The sequence below is a fragment of the Caretta caretta genome, chromosome 2 (genome assembly GCF_965140235.1).
Source record: "Caretta caretta isolate rCarCar2 chromosome 2, rCarCar1.hap1, whole genome shotgun sequence".
Classification (NCBI taxonomy): domain Eukaryota; kingdom Metazoa; phylum Chordata; order Testudines; family Cheloniidae; genus Caretta; species Caretta caretta.
The window spans coordinates 229524123-229539313 of record NC_134207.1 but is presented as its reverse complement, the minus strand read 5'-3'; the positions used below and the strand labels follow the sequence as shown (position 1 = coordinate 229539313).

Below are 15191 nucleotides of genomic sequence, written 5' to 3'. Positions count from 1 at the left end.
GTGGTGGGCAGTCATATATAAACTTTAAAGAGGTGTTGGCATTTTTTCCTAGCATTTAAAAGGTTATGTGCGGCAGTGTGAGACAAATAAATCATGATTCACTGCAACAACAGAGTTGCAGTCAGTTATATAAATTGCCAAGGAAGCACTAAATCTGTCACTTTGTGTATTCTGACCATTTAACAATTGGAATGATGCTTGGAAAGAAAGCTGAATAGAAACCAGGAACCAAAGCAAAGTGGCAGATGCAATTAGTAAGATCAATGGTTGGTGTTTTGAAGTTCGTTGTTTGGTCATCTCAGTGGACCACTATAAGTGTGATGCTATCTAAAAGATTACAGTAATGGGGGAGAAGGATACCAAACAAAAGACTAGTGTGTAGCACAAAATCATTGATAAAGCTGCAGTCATTTGTGACTGAAGAATGAGAATACGTGGTTTGACCAGTTCCACAACTTCACTGAAAATGTAACCTGTTTTAGTTTCACTTGTTTCAGACCTAGCAAATATCATAATTTAAAAAAAAAAAAAAAATCTTACCCTAATGATATCCTCTTGTTAATCTGAAGTCTCCACAATTGGCTTGCTTACAAGCATGGGAGAAACAATGGATTTTCTACACGAGCACGTTTAGTTAAGTTATCAACTTTTTCCAATCTGGGAATCAAAAACAGTTAGATTTTAGAAATGGCATTGAGTGTTGTATTAACCTATCAAATCATTTCCCCATACCAAGGAAAATACCAGGCTTGTGATTATGAACTTTAATTCATATTTGCAAATCTGGGCATTTCTTTTCCAATTAAAGTCTTTTCAACAGCTCTGTTTGTGAAGCTGGCCCTTTTTTTTTTTACCTTCATTGCGATGTAGCATTCATGTAGCTAAATATGCTATCCTGTAATTACCTTTTTCCCTTACAGTGCAGGAAAACTGAAAAATCCTCAAAGTAATGCTCCCATCACTTCTAAATTTTAAATAGCTAAATTATTTTCTTTGAGTAAAGGATCAAAGTTCAGGGATTTAGCACAAGGAATCTTATTGAAAATCATCTATTCCAGTGTGTATCTGCCGTATGAAAGAACTTTAAAGAGCCCCTGGTCTGAAATCTGTAATTTAAAATTGTGTGCAAAATAGTGTAGTTGTTACAGTTCTGTATGCACATGGAGCTTTTCACATGCACACAGAGATTCATTAAGCAAATGCCCATGCAGATATAAGTGCTCAGTGTTTCAGACACACCTTTTGGCTTCATTCCTTTCAAAATTTACCCCCTAAAGTCAATAATTTAGACAATTCCTAGAACTAATCTTTCTCTCATAGAATATCAGGGTTGGAAGGGACCTCAGGAGGTCATCTAGTCTAACCCCCTGCTCAAAGCAGGACCAATCCCCAACTAAATCATACATACATTGCTACAGTCTTGCTACACATACATTTTGTGATCATTTGGTGGTTAAGTTAGAATATATCCACAGTTGAGCATAAAGCATAATATACCCAGAGCTCTATATGTACTTGTGTTCAGGTCTCACATATCATAATGTCAGGTAACGAATTTCCTTTAGATTTCATAAAATAAGCAGAGGTAGGCCTGGTTAACACTTGGATAGGAGGTCTCCATGGGAAACTAGTGTGCTCCAGTGGTGATTCAGAAGACAATATTTATCCCTGTGAATACACACTGTGCCTCAGCATGGTGTCGAATTTTTTTATCCAAACAAAATGAAGGCAAAAATTGTATAGATCTCTAAATGGGGACAGGAGTGGTATGGAGTGTTAAACTGTAGAATGTCAGGAGCTGTTCCATATCAGTCATGTGGCCACTATCTCACACTCTTGTTTATCCACAAGAGTGTCATCATAGGATGAGTGGGAGTTGGGAGGAAAGAAAATGGGCATTCTACCAAGGTTGAAGCCCAGAGAAGGGATTGTTGCAGAAATGTTTCAGTCCTTGCTTTGTACATCTTGGTAGAGCTGGCCAAAAAGACACGTGAGAAATGTTATGATTTAAAACAAACAAATTGAAAGCAAAAAAAAATCCTTTAAATCTTGAAATTTAAAAAACTTTGGTCAGCTCTATGCATTAATTTAATTTAAATACTGCTATTTTTTTCTCTTCAGAAAAGCAAACTAAACAAAACAAGTTTCCCTTTTTAAAAACAGAACTCAAACTCCTCAGCTATCTGTATAAAAGCATCACTACATCCCCACCAGCATCACAGCACTGTTCTGCTCAGGAGTACTACCCTTGGGCCAACACAGTCACTTGGTACTAGTGAGAAGCCCGAGTATCTTGGGAACATTGGGATACCAGCTTCTAGGTCATTACTTTGGAGTGGCCGTTTGCAGGACAGTGGGGTGGGAGGAGGTATTGTTTCATATTCTCTGTGTGTATATAAAGTCTGCTGCAGTTTCCACGGTATGCATCTGATGAAGTGAGCTGTAGCTCACGAAAGCTCATGCTCAAATAAATTGGTTAGTCTCTAAGGTGCCACAAGTACTCCTTTTCTTTTTGCGAATACAGACTAACACGGCTGTTCCTCTGTAACATTTAAAAAGTCACCCTAGAGTTGTGCCCTGGATTTGGAGTTAAGGTGTAGATGGGGGACAGCATGAAAAGCATCACTGAACTTCATAATGATGTCCCTGACTTGTGGAAAATGACAATTTATCTTTCGAGGCCCTCAACCTGATGCTTATTAGTTAAAATATAATAGAAAAATTGATTTAATGGTTTGGACCGGAATGAGTGTTAATTTTGAGAACATTTTTAGACATGTTTGAGTAATACAGTTGTGTTGTTTGATAAGAAATGTTGGCATGTTTTTCATTTCAAGGCAAGTATAGTAGCTGAGACAATGTTGAACACTTATTTTGAAATTGATTAGCTTTCAAGCTGATAGCCTTCTCCCATTGAAGGGACACTGCAGGAGTCTCAGGTAACTGGGAATCCTGTAGGGTTGGGTGGTAGTTTTAGATGTTGGTAAAATATGTAAGCCATTTCAAGGTAAATTGGGTTGCTGATCCTGTAAGTCCATAATATTGGATGTTTTGTTAAAACTTCTTGATATTAAACTCCTTTGACATTGCATTAATTCATTTTCTTCCAAGAAAAGATGCTCACCACAATGGGCCTGTGACACAATATTCTTTGATTCTTGCTGATGTCTTGGATGCATTTTGCAAGGCCATCCATTTACTAGATGGGATCCCAATAAGCCACTAAACGTGTGAAAATGTCAATCTGTACTGAATAAGATATTGAAATGCACAACAAAATGTTGCTAAGACAGTTAAAATCTTCCAGCATAGTATTTGACCATTCAGAGAGATCACTGAAACTATTTTGTACATCTGCATTCGATAAAAAATCTGTTTCACTTACACCATGAATGGCAGGTAACAGAATTTACCAAGACTTCAGTTTTCTTTAGATCGCTTTAAAAAGAGAAAAAATTCAGATTAATCTCTTGGATTCTTGTCAGAATGCTGTTTCTTCTCCAATTCCCCTATTCTACCCACACAGTGGCATCAGCATCGTTGCCTTGGTACCTGCTCCTGAAGGATGTGTGTGGTGGAGTTTGGCTGTTTAAATAGCATGATTTGTCATCTAAAAGTACAAGTAATTAGCACGATGTTTGTCTAGTGCTACCTTGTGTACTACATTGAAGTTCTCATTTTATGGCTTTTATCTATGAATGCTAATAAGTTTACTGTTTCTCTAATCATTCCTCTAAGGTCGGATTTGTTATATATATCTGGTAGTAGAAATTGACTAGGGTTCTCCCCTTTATCTTGTAAGCATAACTAACAGAATTGGAGTCACCAATTTTCCAGTGACTTGAAGTACAGAACCCTGAGTTTGTCTAATTGGCTCAGTTACATTTTTCTCCTGTGCTTATTGCCTGAAATTTTGTATACTGGAGAAGTTCAGCTTGTTTTATACATTGTTTTTTCCAAGGCTCATATTCAATCTTGACACATTTTTCAGTCAAGTCCCCTAATGCCTGACTTTCCATTATGATTTGGTATCGTTATTTCATCTGACCTTTATTATGATGTTTGAATTTCATATAAATATTTGAAAGAGGATTAAATTCACTATGTTTTTAACACCTATGAAAAGTTCAGGTGGAGCAGCGCTGGAGACTGAAGTCTTCTATCCACAGAACTGAAACAACACTAGCAAGAGTACCAGTTTTCTGCACATCACTTCAGGATACAAGGGTTGAAATTGCAGTCTATTGACATGCACATTCCTTCCTTGGTCTTTTTGGCCCAGTTTTTCCACAGACAGAGTAGGTGCTACAAGTGCAGGTAGAATAGTTATAGGCTAGATTTAAGCAGAATAAACTTAGAGCTCAGTCTGTTTAGCTTATCAAAAAGAAGATTGAGAGGTGACTTGATCACAGTATATAAGTAAAAAGAAAAGGAGTACTTGTGGCACCTTAGAGGCTAACAAATTTATTTGAGCATAAGCTTTCGTGAGCTACAGTTCACTTCATCGGATGCATTCCACTGAATGCATCCGATGAAGTGAGCTGTAGCTCACAGAAGCTTATGCTCAAACAAATTTGTTAGCCTCTAAGGTGCCACAAGTCCTCCTTTTCTTTTTGCGAATACAGACTAACATGGCTGCTACTCTGAAACCTGTCATTATGCAAGGCAGTACATAAGTACTTTCACAGGGAGAAAATGCCAGGTAGTAAAGGTCTCTTTAATTTAACAGAGGCCAGAACAAAAAACATTGGTTGGAAGCTAAAACCAGACCAATTCAAATTGGAAATTAGGCACATATTTTTAACAGGGAGGGAAATGGTGGATGTCTTCAGATCCAGACTGGATTATTTTTCTGTTAGATATGCTTCATCCAAACACAAGTTATTGCGCTCAATACAGCGGTAACTGGGTGAAATTGAATGACTTGTGATATACAGGGTGACAAACTAGATGATCTTCTGGGGTTAATCTATGAACCTATTAATCAGTTCTGGGTTCTCAAACTGTGGGTCAGGACCCCAAAGTGGGTTGCAACCCCATTTTAATGGAGTTGCCAAGGCTGGTGTTGGCTCTGGGCCCCAGCAAGTCTCAAGCCCAAGCCCCATTGCCCAGGGTAGAAGCCCATGGGCTTCAGCTTTTTCCCCCCCCAACCCCGCCGTGCCCTCCATAATCAACTCCTCTTCTAAACGTCCTGCCTTTTTGCAGGAGAAGAGGCAGATAGGTGTGCCTTCTCTTCCCTTTTTCCCACAGTTAGCAATGTGAAGTGTTTGGTTTGTCAGGGATGTGATTTCTGTGGGTTTTTTTTTTTTTAAATTTGAACCATTTTCCATAAACATTTATGTTTTCATTATTTCAGGTCAGTTTGAGGAAATTTCAGGCTAAGCAAAAATTATGCCCACTCCTACTCCAAAATGTTGGTGAATCCAAATGATGATTACTGCAGTAAAAGATCTTTGGAGCAAAATAACAAAAGCATAACAATACTATGTAGTCTCGCCACATCTGATATTTTGGGGGTGCTTCAGTCTAACTTCATTTTTAGTAGGTGGTATTTTCTTTTAATAATTAGAAGTTCATTAACGAGTAATATAAATTTTAGACATATGTCATGGAGTTATAGGTTTTTATCTAATGCCAGAAAAGACTGAGTCACACACAGTTTATGTAGAATGAATCTTTCTATGGTGCTGTCTTATTACTTCTTTATAATAACCTTTCTCCATCTCTTCTGTTACTAAACCTTCAAAACGGGAGAGCTTCAAATCAGAGATGCTCTTACCCTTCATAGAGCAACATGTAAATGTAAATTACTAATCAACAGCATGCAAATGTTCAGGCTTGCTTAAAAATTAGACTTGCTTGATAAAACTTTCTGAAATACAAACTAGTTGTTACATTCCATTTAAACAAACATCATAATCATATTATTCACGATTAATTATCTTAGTACATATTTTATGACATAGTATTCATGATACTTCTTCCACCCCGCACTTATGCCAGTTGCTCTCTTGCTATTGAAAGAAAAGAACATGGCACTGAAGTAATAAAAATTATAAATCCTAGAGTGTAAAGCAAAGCTAAAACAAACCAAGATATACATTTTTACATATATCCGAAGTTTAGGTTTTGTGTAGTAGGTTGATCCCTTACTTAGCCGTTAATAAAATTGGATTCAGGGGTATTTATATCTAAATAAAAAAATAAAATTAATTTCATTCTTCACATTTGTGTGTGTGTGAGAGAGAGTGTGTGTGTCCTCAGAGTTGTAATGGAAAAGAACATTTAGATTTCAGTCTTAATGCCACCTGTAAGAAAAATTTGCACGATAACATATAAGAACTAATTTTGAGGACAGTAGAGTAGCATATTGCAGAAAAGGGGGGAAAGAGTGGTGAGGGGAGGGAGCAAACAGAAAAAAAGTTAGTGAGATTGTGCTATAGAGCCAAAAATTATCCCTGGTATAACTCCATTGCTCTTAATGGTGCTTCACTAGGGATAATTTTAGCCCATTAAGCAGAATTGTTGAGCTGGCATTTCAGTCAGGATACATTTCTAGGCTGAGTGCCAGCTTTCACTTCTAAAATGTCACAATTGTTTAATTACTTTAATACAGCTATTATTTTTAAAGTAGTACAAATGCTCCTTAGAGTTTGTGGAGTAGGAAGTGCGTGCTGCTCTTGTTCTTCATCTTGTTTGTATTGAAAGTGCCTGGAAGTTCCAATCATGACTTGGGGCTCCACTGTACTAGGCATTGTACAAACACAGAACAGAAAGAGTCCTTGTCCTGAGGAGTTTACTCTAAGGTAAAAGACAACTGCTGGATATAACCAACAGAAGGAGCACAAGAAAGCAATGAGACAATACTGATCAGCATGACAGTTAGCAATCACATTGTCTTCTGCTTTATTTTCTGAAATCAAGATTCGATTGTGTAGTAATTCATTCTCTGTTTTGGTGAGATTTTGCAGATACTTGAGCAGTCTGTGAATGTTCACCCAATGTCAATTTATGCCATCAGAATTAAGGAAAAAGAAAAATATTACCTAATACTTTTAAGGGTGGTTAACGGTATGAATGTAAATGGTGACGACATGATCCGTTGAGTCATTGCAGTGTTTTGGTTTTGTTTTGTTGCAAAATAAACTTTGAATATTTAAACAAGTCCATTTACTGTAGCTTCAGATGGCACTTAGTAAGCCAGAGGATTGTATAGCTCCGTGGGGGATGTTCAGGGTAGCAGAATATGGTAGGCATACCAGTAAGCTCTTTTGGAGTTTTGCTGAAGGTAAAAGCTCAAGCCCCCTGCTCAAGCCAAACTTTGTGGCTCCAGTTCATATTTAGGTACCATAAATGCCCTCTATCCTACTGAGGGTTCAAGGCGTGACCTGATCAATTTAGGCACCTCCACCCTTTTCCTTCCAAGGGCTTGGGACATCCTTACCCACAGGGCTCAGGGCTGTACGGGTCTGCGGAACCTTTTCCCAATGAAAGAGCTGTACACAGCTGTGTTCTAAACATCTGTTTATTAGCACACACAGAATACATATGCCAAGCAAATCTATTATGTTCACTCCCAATATACAGGCAAACTTTACCCAGTGGCCAGTCAAGATCCACTGATTTGAGGTTTCCTGGCAATGCCTCTGCACATCATGGTCATGCAGAGGGATAAGAGTTATAGCTGCTTGATGTTGAGCTGCAGTCTGGAGATGGTTCCCAAGGAGCACTGTTTTTCATTTACATTATAGAAATAAAACTTGCTACCCCCTTTAACTCTACTAAACCTATCACATTATCCAATACCCCCTAAGTAACAAAACTTAACCAATCATGTGCTGGTACCCATGTTTCCTTCTCCCTGCTCAAGTCCTCTTTACATTTTATCTCTAATGCCCAAATTGTATCTTATTTCTGACCTTCTTTGTGCAGATGGTCAGCATGAATTCCCTGATCAAAGCTTATCTTATCTATATTACCATTTGTTGGGTCTTTCTGTATCCTTCTTAAAACTTTCCAGTGCCCAGGGTGTCTCTACTTTACAACCCTTGGTATTATAATACTTTTTAGTGGCATTCCTAAAGTGGAGATGCCTTAGCACCCAAGGCTGGTCAACACTCTAGTTTAGTATGGGGGTGAGGTAAGTCCCAGACCTACACAAAGGCCACTTATTGTAAGTTTATGCCACAAAGTGTATTCCTCTTAGCAAGGAAGGTTCCTTTTGCTGATCCTGCATGCGGTCCAATAAAGCAGCTGCCTGTTTCACCTTCAGCTCCACTCTTTTCCCTCCCTGACTTTGCTGAGCCTGAATTTTCACCCTCCCTCCTCCTGTCATCCTCGTGGATTTGAGCCCCATAGCCCTGAAACACTGACTCTGAGGTCCCCAGCCCTAAAAGATGGTGGAGGAGCAGAAGCAGAGGAGGGGGACCCTTCTCACAGAGTTCAAGGGTGGCATCTGGAGCTCTGTCTGTTGGCACTCTCATGCTGCTTAGATTTGTGCTGGCCTGATAGCCGAGCAGCAGTGGTAATCGTTGATCCTTTAAAATAATTGAAGTTACTTTTGATTTACACCATTGTAAGTAAGATCAGAATCAGGGGCCTGATTCTACTCAAATCTTGTGTAGTATTTTACACCTCTGTAAAGGGACGTCAAATGTCACTGTCCTTATTTGATAGCATTTTACATCCACTTTGCACTCGTTTTAAAAAGCTGTAAATGGCAAATGGAGAATCAGGCCTCATGCTTTTCCTGGTTGGCAGCAAAGTGAATTGGGCTGTAAAATAGGGTAGTTAAGTATAGTTTAGCAAAAAAAAAAAAAAAATTTGTGTTCAGATGTCATAATTTGAAAAGCATTTGAGGGGGAGGTCCAACGGTGGCATTACTGTATTTTAGAAACAGATTTGACCTCACTGTCCCCTCAGACTAGATGTACGTGAGCGCGTGTCTATACTTAAAACACTGCAGCTGTGCCAATGTGTCACTTCAGTGTAGACCATACCTACAGCGAAGGGTCGGCTTCTCCCATCAGTATAGGTAATCCACCTCCCCAAGAGGCGGTAGCTAGGTCAACAGAAGAATTCTTCCGTTGACCAACGCCGGACTACACTGGGTGTTAGGTCGATATAAATGTCTCTCAGGAGTATGGATTTTTCACACACCTCAGAGACATAGCTATATTGAAATAAATTGCTAGTGTAGACTAGGCCCAAGTGTAACATCATTAACTCCAGTTAATTCTGATTTGCACTCATAACTGAGAAGAGAATCACAGGCCCATTGTATTACACCATAATACCAGTGTATTAGGAATACTAAATTTTCTTTGATAAAGTATAGGTATTTTTAAATGGATTGAGGTAGTCGGAAAGAACAAAACAAAAATAAGTGCAATCTCCAACACACTTGCATTTTATGATTCATTCTTCAGCGCTGGATTTTTACCAGAGGCAATTTTGTGTTTAACTTGCTAAAAATATCAGAGGGATTTGGTGTAATCTTCTTAGTATAGCAGTATCAAAACTTCCTAAAGTCTTTGGGATAGTATGTACAGTACGGTTTGAAAATGCACATAAACAACTGCCATGACCCTTCTCTCCTGCCTGTGCCCCCTGTCCAGGGGGCGGCATAAGAGCTGCTGAGTCAACACTAACACTTTAGGAATCCTCCCTTAAGTAGGGGGAATGTTCAGGGGACCAAATCTCCCAGCTTTCCAGCTGCTTTGCACTGCTAGAGCAGGACCCAGAGTCAGGGCCATTCTTTCTAGTCATTTTCAGTGTCACTTTTGAACCCTACTTGGTACATACCCTTGCCCTGGGAAGTAAGATGTCACAATAAATATTTGCAAAAAGAAAAGGAGTACTTGTGGCACCTTAGAGACTAACCAATTTATTTGAGCATAAGCTTTCGTGAGCTACAGCTCGCTTAATCGGATGCATACTGTGGAAAGTACAGAAGATCTTTTTATACACACAAACCATGAAAAAATAACCCATTTTTTCATGGTTTGTGTGTGTAAAAAGATCTTCTGTACTTTCCACAGTATGCATCCGATGAAGTGAGCTGTAGCTCACGAAAGCTTATGCTCAAATAAATTGGTTAGTCTCTAAGGTGCCACAAGTACTCCTTTTTGCGAATACAGACTAACACGGCTGTTACTCTGAAACCTGTCACAATGAATATTGTAGCTGTGAACATAACCTGTATAAAAATATTTATGGCTGCAACATTGTCCATGTGCGTATTTGTAGGCTGGGCAGAATTTGATTTTTGTTTTTTATACTTTTGACAGATATTGATCCTTTTTAAGCATATTTTAGATTTTCTATCTATTTTAAACTTTCTCTGTTGTGGGAAATTGTGCAGGGGGGCGGTGCTAGACATTTATTTAAGAACAATAGACATTGAGATTCAAAAAGTAAAGCTTTATAAATCATTAAAACACAAATTGTCAACATTCCATGTCAGAATATACGAAGTAAATATCCTTAAATTGACAAATAGTACATGTTTTTACTATTCATTCGCTAGTCCATTTGTAACCAACCTAATTCAGAAGTCTAAATCACTGGAATGCCTTATTTTGTCTGTCTATAAATTTCAATTGCTGTCTTTGGAAATACTGTTTTGGTCAGTTTGTGTGTGTCTGTGGTGAAAGACGTTTTCCAAATGTACTGTTAAAAAAAAATCTAATCATTCCAAGGCTACCTATATGATATGTTTGTAAGAGTGACTTTTGTAGTGCTACCAGAAGTCTAATTTTGCATCAGTAAAACTGCTTCTTCCTTGCTAATTTGTATGCCCTTTTTGGTGAAAGTGTTCTCTGCATTGCCTTCATTCCTTCCACTTCGATTTCAGAAAGGGAGGAGGGACTGGGATGGATCTGGTCAAACCCCCTGTGTCTGCTTGTGCTTCATGTGCTAGCTGTGGCTCCCCTCCTTATCTGGCAGCTGTATTGTTTTGGGGTAGGAATTGTAATGTTCAGTGCCCCGTCCTTTCTCCTCCCCTCACAGACAGACAGACACCTTGACTCACTTACTGTCTTTGGGAACACCTGGTCTCTTGCTGTTCAATGCCCTGAGCATGGGAGGGTTACTAGTTCCCATTCGACAGCAGCATAGTTGGTTCCTGGATCCTTTTCATAGAAAACCTGTAATGTTTGAACTCCCACTGCCCCTGCCCAGCAGTAGCTGCCCTGTTTCTGCCAGAAGCGAACCCAAAGGAAACTCCTCCTCCTCAGCTGTCATAGTAAGGGGTGGAATTTATTCCTGGTTTGGAGCTATAGACTTGTGAGCTTACTAAGTCTCCCAAATAAGTTTGTGCCCAACCTCCATAACGTGAAATAACTAGATGTGGCTTATCCTTCTCGCGCCCCACCCCCCCGCCCGCCCCCAAGTGAGGGGAAGAGGAAAATTGAGTGATGCCCTTTTAACATATGCGTCAAAAGTTGATTTTGTTTAGGAAACCTCCTTTTTCTATAAAACCTCTTTGGTTTCAGGAGAATTCATTCCTTTGAATTGATTACATGTAAATTATCTGTATGGTATTAAGAATCTACAGTGGGAACACAACAGTGAGGAGGTGAGAGTTTCAGGCAAAATTCCCCTGGTTATTTAGTATGGACAGTAATTTACTGAACCAACTCAAGATTGGAGTGCTCAGCTAAGGACCTTTCTGGTGAGATTTTTGAAAATGTATGGTCCATTTCCATAAGCAAAATCGCATTTGCCCTATAATGGAGCCAAATTTATCTTTCTGAATTTAACTGTTTATAAAAGTTGTACACAGATTGATCATTTTATTTTGATATACTGCTTACAGAACTATAATTGTAAGTGAGCACTTACTGTGTTGATGGCTTTGGAGAGAAATGTATATGGTTCTTTTGCAGATAATAAAATGGGAAAATCCAATTTGCAATTTGCAGAATAAGCTTCTGAGTGATGTATGATCTTCATAGTAGCATTGGTTCTGAGGGTTACTGGTAATCACAGCGCTGGCTTGCTTCCCTCGTGGCCTATGCCTTAAAACTGAATAGTGAACAGTGTGAATCTGTGGCTTTGAGCCAGCCAGCGTAGATTCTATCTTATTAGGTCCTCTTTGTCACAGTGCTTAATCCTGCTGCCTGATCCTTGTTAGAACACACATGCTGCCGAGTCCTCTAATAAAGGAGATGGGTGTGAGGCTCCTCACTAGAAGCACTGAAGCATAAGGCAGTTAGGGCAGTTGCTGTCTGACTGACAGAGGCATGAAATGCTTCCTGCATGTTGTTACTTTAAATACAGAACGGACCTCAGACAGCTGACAGATGATCTTTGCTGAGGTAATTGTAACTTGTTGGTAGGCCAATATGAGACAAGTGTCATCTTCTCGCAGAGTATAATGGTCTAGCTTTACTCTAATTATGATAACCCTTTTTCACAGAGAGAGCTGTATTAAGGATTAAATATAATGCAGAGAATGGTGAGGTTTTAACTGAGCCAGCCAAGAGACCGCTTGCAGATGCTATTACATCCATACGTGCGCATTCACTCTATACGTACGAATGGCATCAATTTGAAAAATAAGCACATATTTACTCCATAAAGAGGTAACAGCTTGGTTAGGCTTGCCTTCCAGACATGATGCTTTAATTTTAAGCTACATAGTTTGATTAGATTAAAAATGCTATTTTTATTTTCCCACTTCATCTACAACAGTTTTTTACTTTCTCACAGCTGTTACTATATTCGCTGATCATGACATCCATAATGTTACAAAATGTTGTTACAATTTTAAATATGTGTGTGAAAATTATTTGTATAGCTAGGACAATGACTCTGTATAAAACTGGAGTATTGCATGTCGTCTCCTAATCATGAGGAATTTCAGTTGGGAGTGTACTTCTCTACCTTTCCGGAGGGAGAATTTAGGAAAAGAAAAATCAATGACACTTCCAATAAATCTCTCAAGTCTTGTTGAAATAATAGCTATAGTGGCAGGTTATAGGTATGAATTTCTGTATTCTGGACTGATAGCTATAACCAACATAAGCTGTAGGCTGTTGCACAAGCTAAACATTTGGTATTTTATTACCTGCAAAATAAACACCAACTGGGGATTTTTCATTAGACTTGGGCTTGTGGTAGTGATATTGGAAATAAACTGCAACATTGGGCCGTACTATGGAAAAAAGTGATGCCATTGTTCATTCCTGCTAAGCAATGTGATCAAGAATACTACTGTGGAGTTGTCCTTCAAGGTCAAGGTTATTTTTAATGGTATAAATTAGCAGGTCTTTTTATGTCCCCAAATAGCTAGTGTCATCTAAAAAAGTAAGTGCTAAATTGGGAATCAGGAAGCCTCAAGTTCAAATCTCACACCTGTTGATGTAGTAGTAGTAGTGCTAAATGAGTGAAATGTATCTCGCAGAAATGTGCAGAAGGCCAGCTCAGAGCCTGTGCATCAAGTCCCATTTTTAAGACTTATTTTGATGAATAAATGTGAAGAAATATAGTAGGATTAAATTTAAAATTCATTGGGCCAAATTCATCCTGGCTATGAGTAGTGCAACACTAATGAAGTAAACAGGGTGGAGTTTGGCTCTACTTCCATATTACATAGTATGGCAGGAGCTAATATGCCACCTCTTCCTCATATTAAGCCTGAAAATATTGGCACTTGCTTTGACTGGGTAGTCAGACTCTTTCAAAGAATGAAAATAATTGTATACAGTGATTAATTTGTTTAGGATAAGAGATTTCCTTTTCACATGCCCTTTTGTTTAATCCCTTTCAGGTAATTTGGATTTGACTGGTCAAAAGCAAGTCTTCAAAGCAGAGAATAATCCCTGGGTTACCCCTATAGCAGATCAGTTCCAGCTGGGAGTATCTCATGTTTTTGAATATATTCGTTCAGAAACATATAAGTAGTAAGTATTGATCTTTATTGTATTATGTTATAGCTTTTTCTGTGGAGAATTTAACAAAGTCTTTGCAGCTTGATTGTGCACCAAGCATGGAAACCAAGAAAATAGAAAACTTTTGCAATGTTACTTACTGAATAATCTCCTGTTAAGGTAAGTGCATGGAAAAAATGTGTATAATCAATAATGGTTTTTTGCACAGTTTCGGAACCTACACAATAACTTGATTTTAATTAAAAATATACAACTTTATCCACATTTTACTGTAAATTGCTGAATTTTTATTCAGAAAATTGATCCACAAGAAAGCAAACAGGTGTGGCTTAGCCATATTAGGAAAATACATTACCCATATGATACTGTCCCTGCTTTGGGTGTTCAGTTTATAAACTTTACTGGGGAAACATGGGAGGCTTGCAAGATCAGGGCTTGGCAAGTCATGGTAGGAGTAATACTTTTAGGGATGCGCAGGAGCGGTTTACAAATTGAAACAGGTATTTGGTTGCAATAAAGGGAGAATTCAGAGAAACAATGATATTAGAAGTGTGTAGATATTAAACTGCTCCTGCACTGGTATGAAACCCTTCTTAATGTAACCAAAATAAATAACAGCAAAATATATGCACATGCAAATAAATAGAAAAAATGTTTCTTTAAACTTTGAGTGTATAAATGATTGATTTTTGGACCATGTGTTGAAAATATTGGCTATACTTTTGTTAAACATCTGCAATAATGAGATTGTGCCCTGGACTCATGGGGCGGGTGGGGGGGAGAGAGAGAGAGAGAGATTATGATTTATTCTGGTTTACCCTCACCCCCACCCTCGCCAACCTGTTTCCTTTAGATATGACACATTTTTCCACTTGCATTTGATTTTGTGTGGTGTAATTTGTAAGAGGTGGCACAGTCAGGTTAACAGGTCAAGTGACATTTTATATCCTAAAGCAAACTAACTATGAATGTAAAAGATGTCAAAACTAATTTCCTCCTGATGAGATTTTCATCTTTTCTGTCTAATCGTAGGCTTTTGCTTCTCCTCCTCCAACCCTTTTTTCCTTTCACAGCATATTTCAAGGTACTGTACCTTTTTTCTCATTAAGGAATCACTAGGCTGAGAAGTGGGTGTAGTAGTTTCCTCCATAAATATCTGTAACCTTATGTAAAATTGAACTCTGATTCCACTGGATCATTCAACCAAGAGAAAACTTCAAAAATTACCTTACAGTATTTGATAGACCCAGGCAGTTTAACTTTTACACTGATACAAAGTAGTTATTCTGTTTAGAT

At 38.4% G+C, this 15191-nt stretch overlaps 1 protein-coding gene across 1 annotated transcript in view; it reads left to right on the top strand.

The window, feature by feature from the left end:
• The window catches only part of RSU1 (Ras suppressor protein 1), a 187482-nt gene that overhangs the window by 79507 nt on the left and 92784 nt on the right, over positions 1–15191 (top strand). The window contains exon 8 of the mRNA XM_048838029.2: positions 13775–13907. Within this exon, the coding sequence (XP_048693986.1) occupies positions 13775–13907 (133 nt within the window). The remainder of the gene's footprint in view (positions 1–13774; positions 13908–15191) is intronic.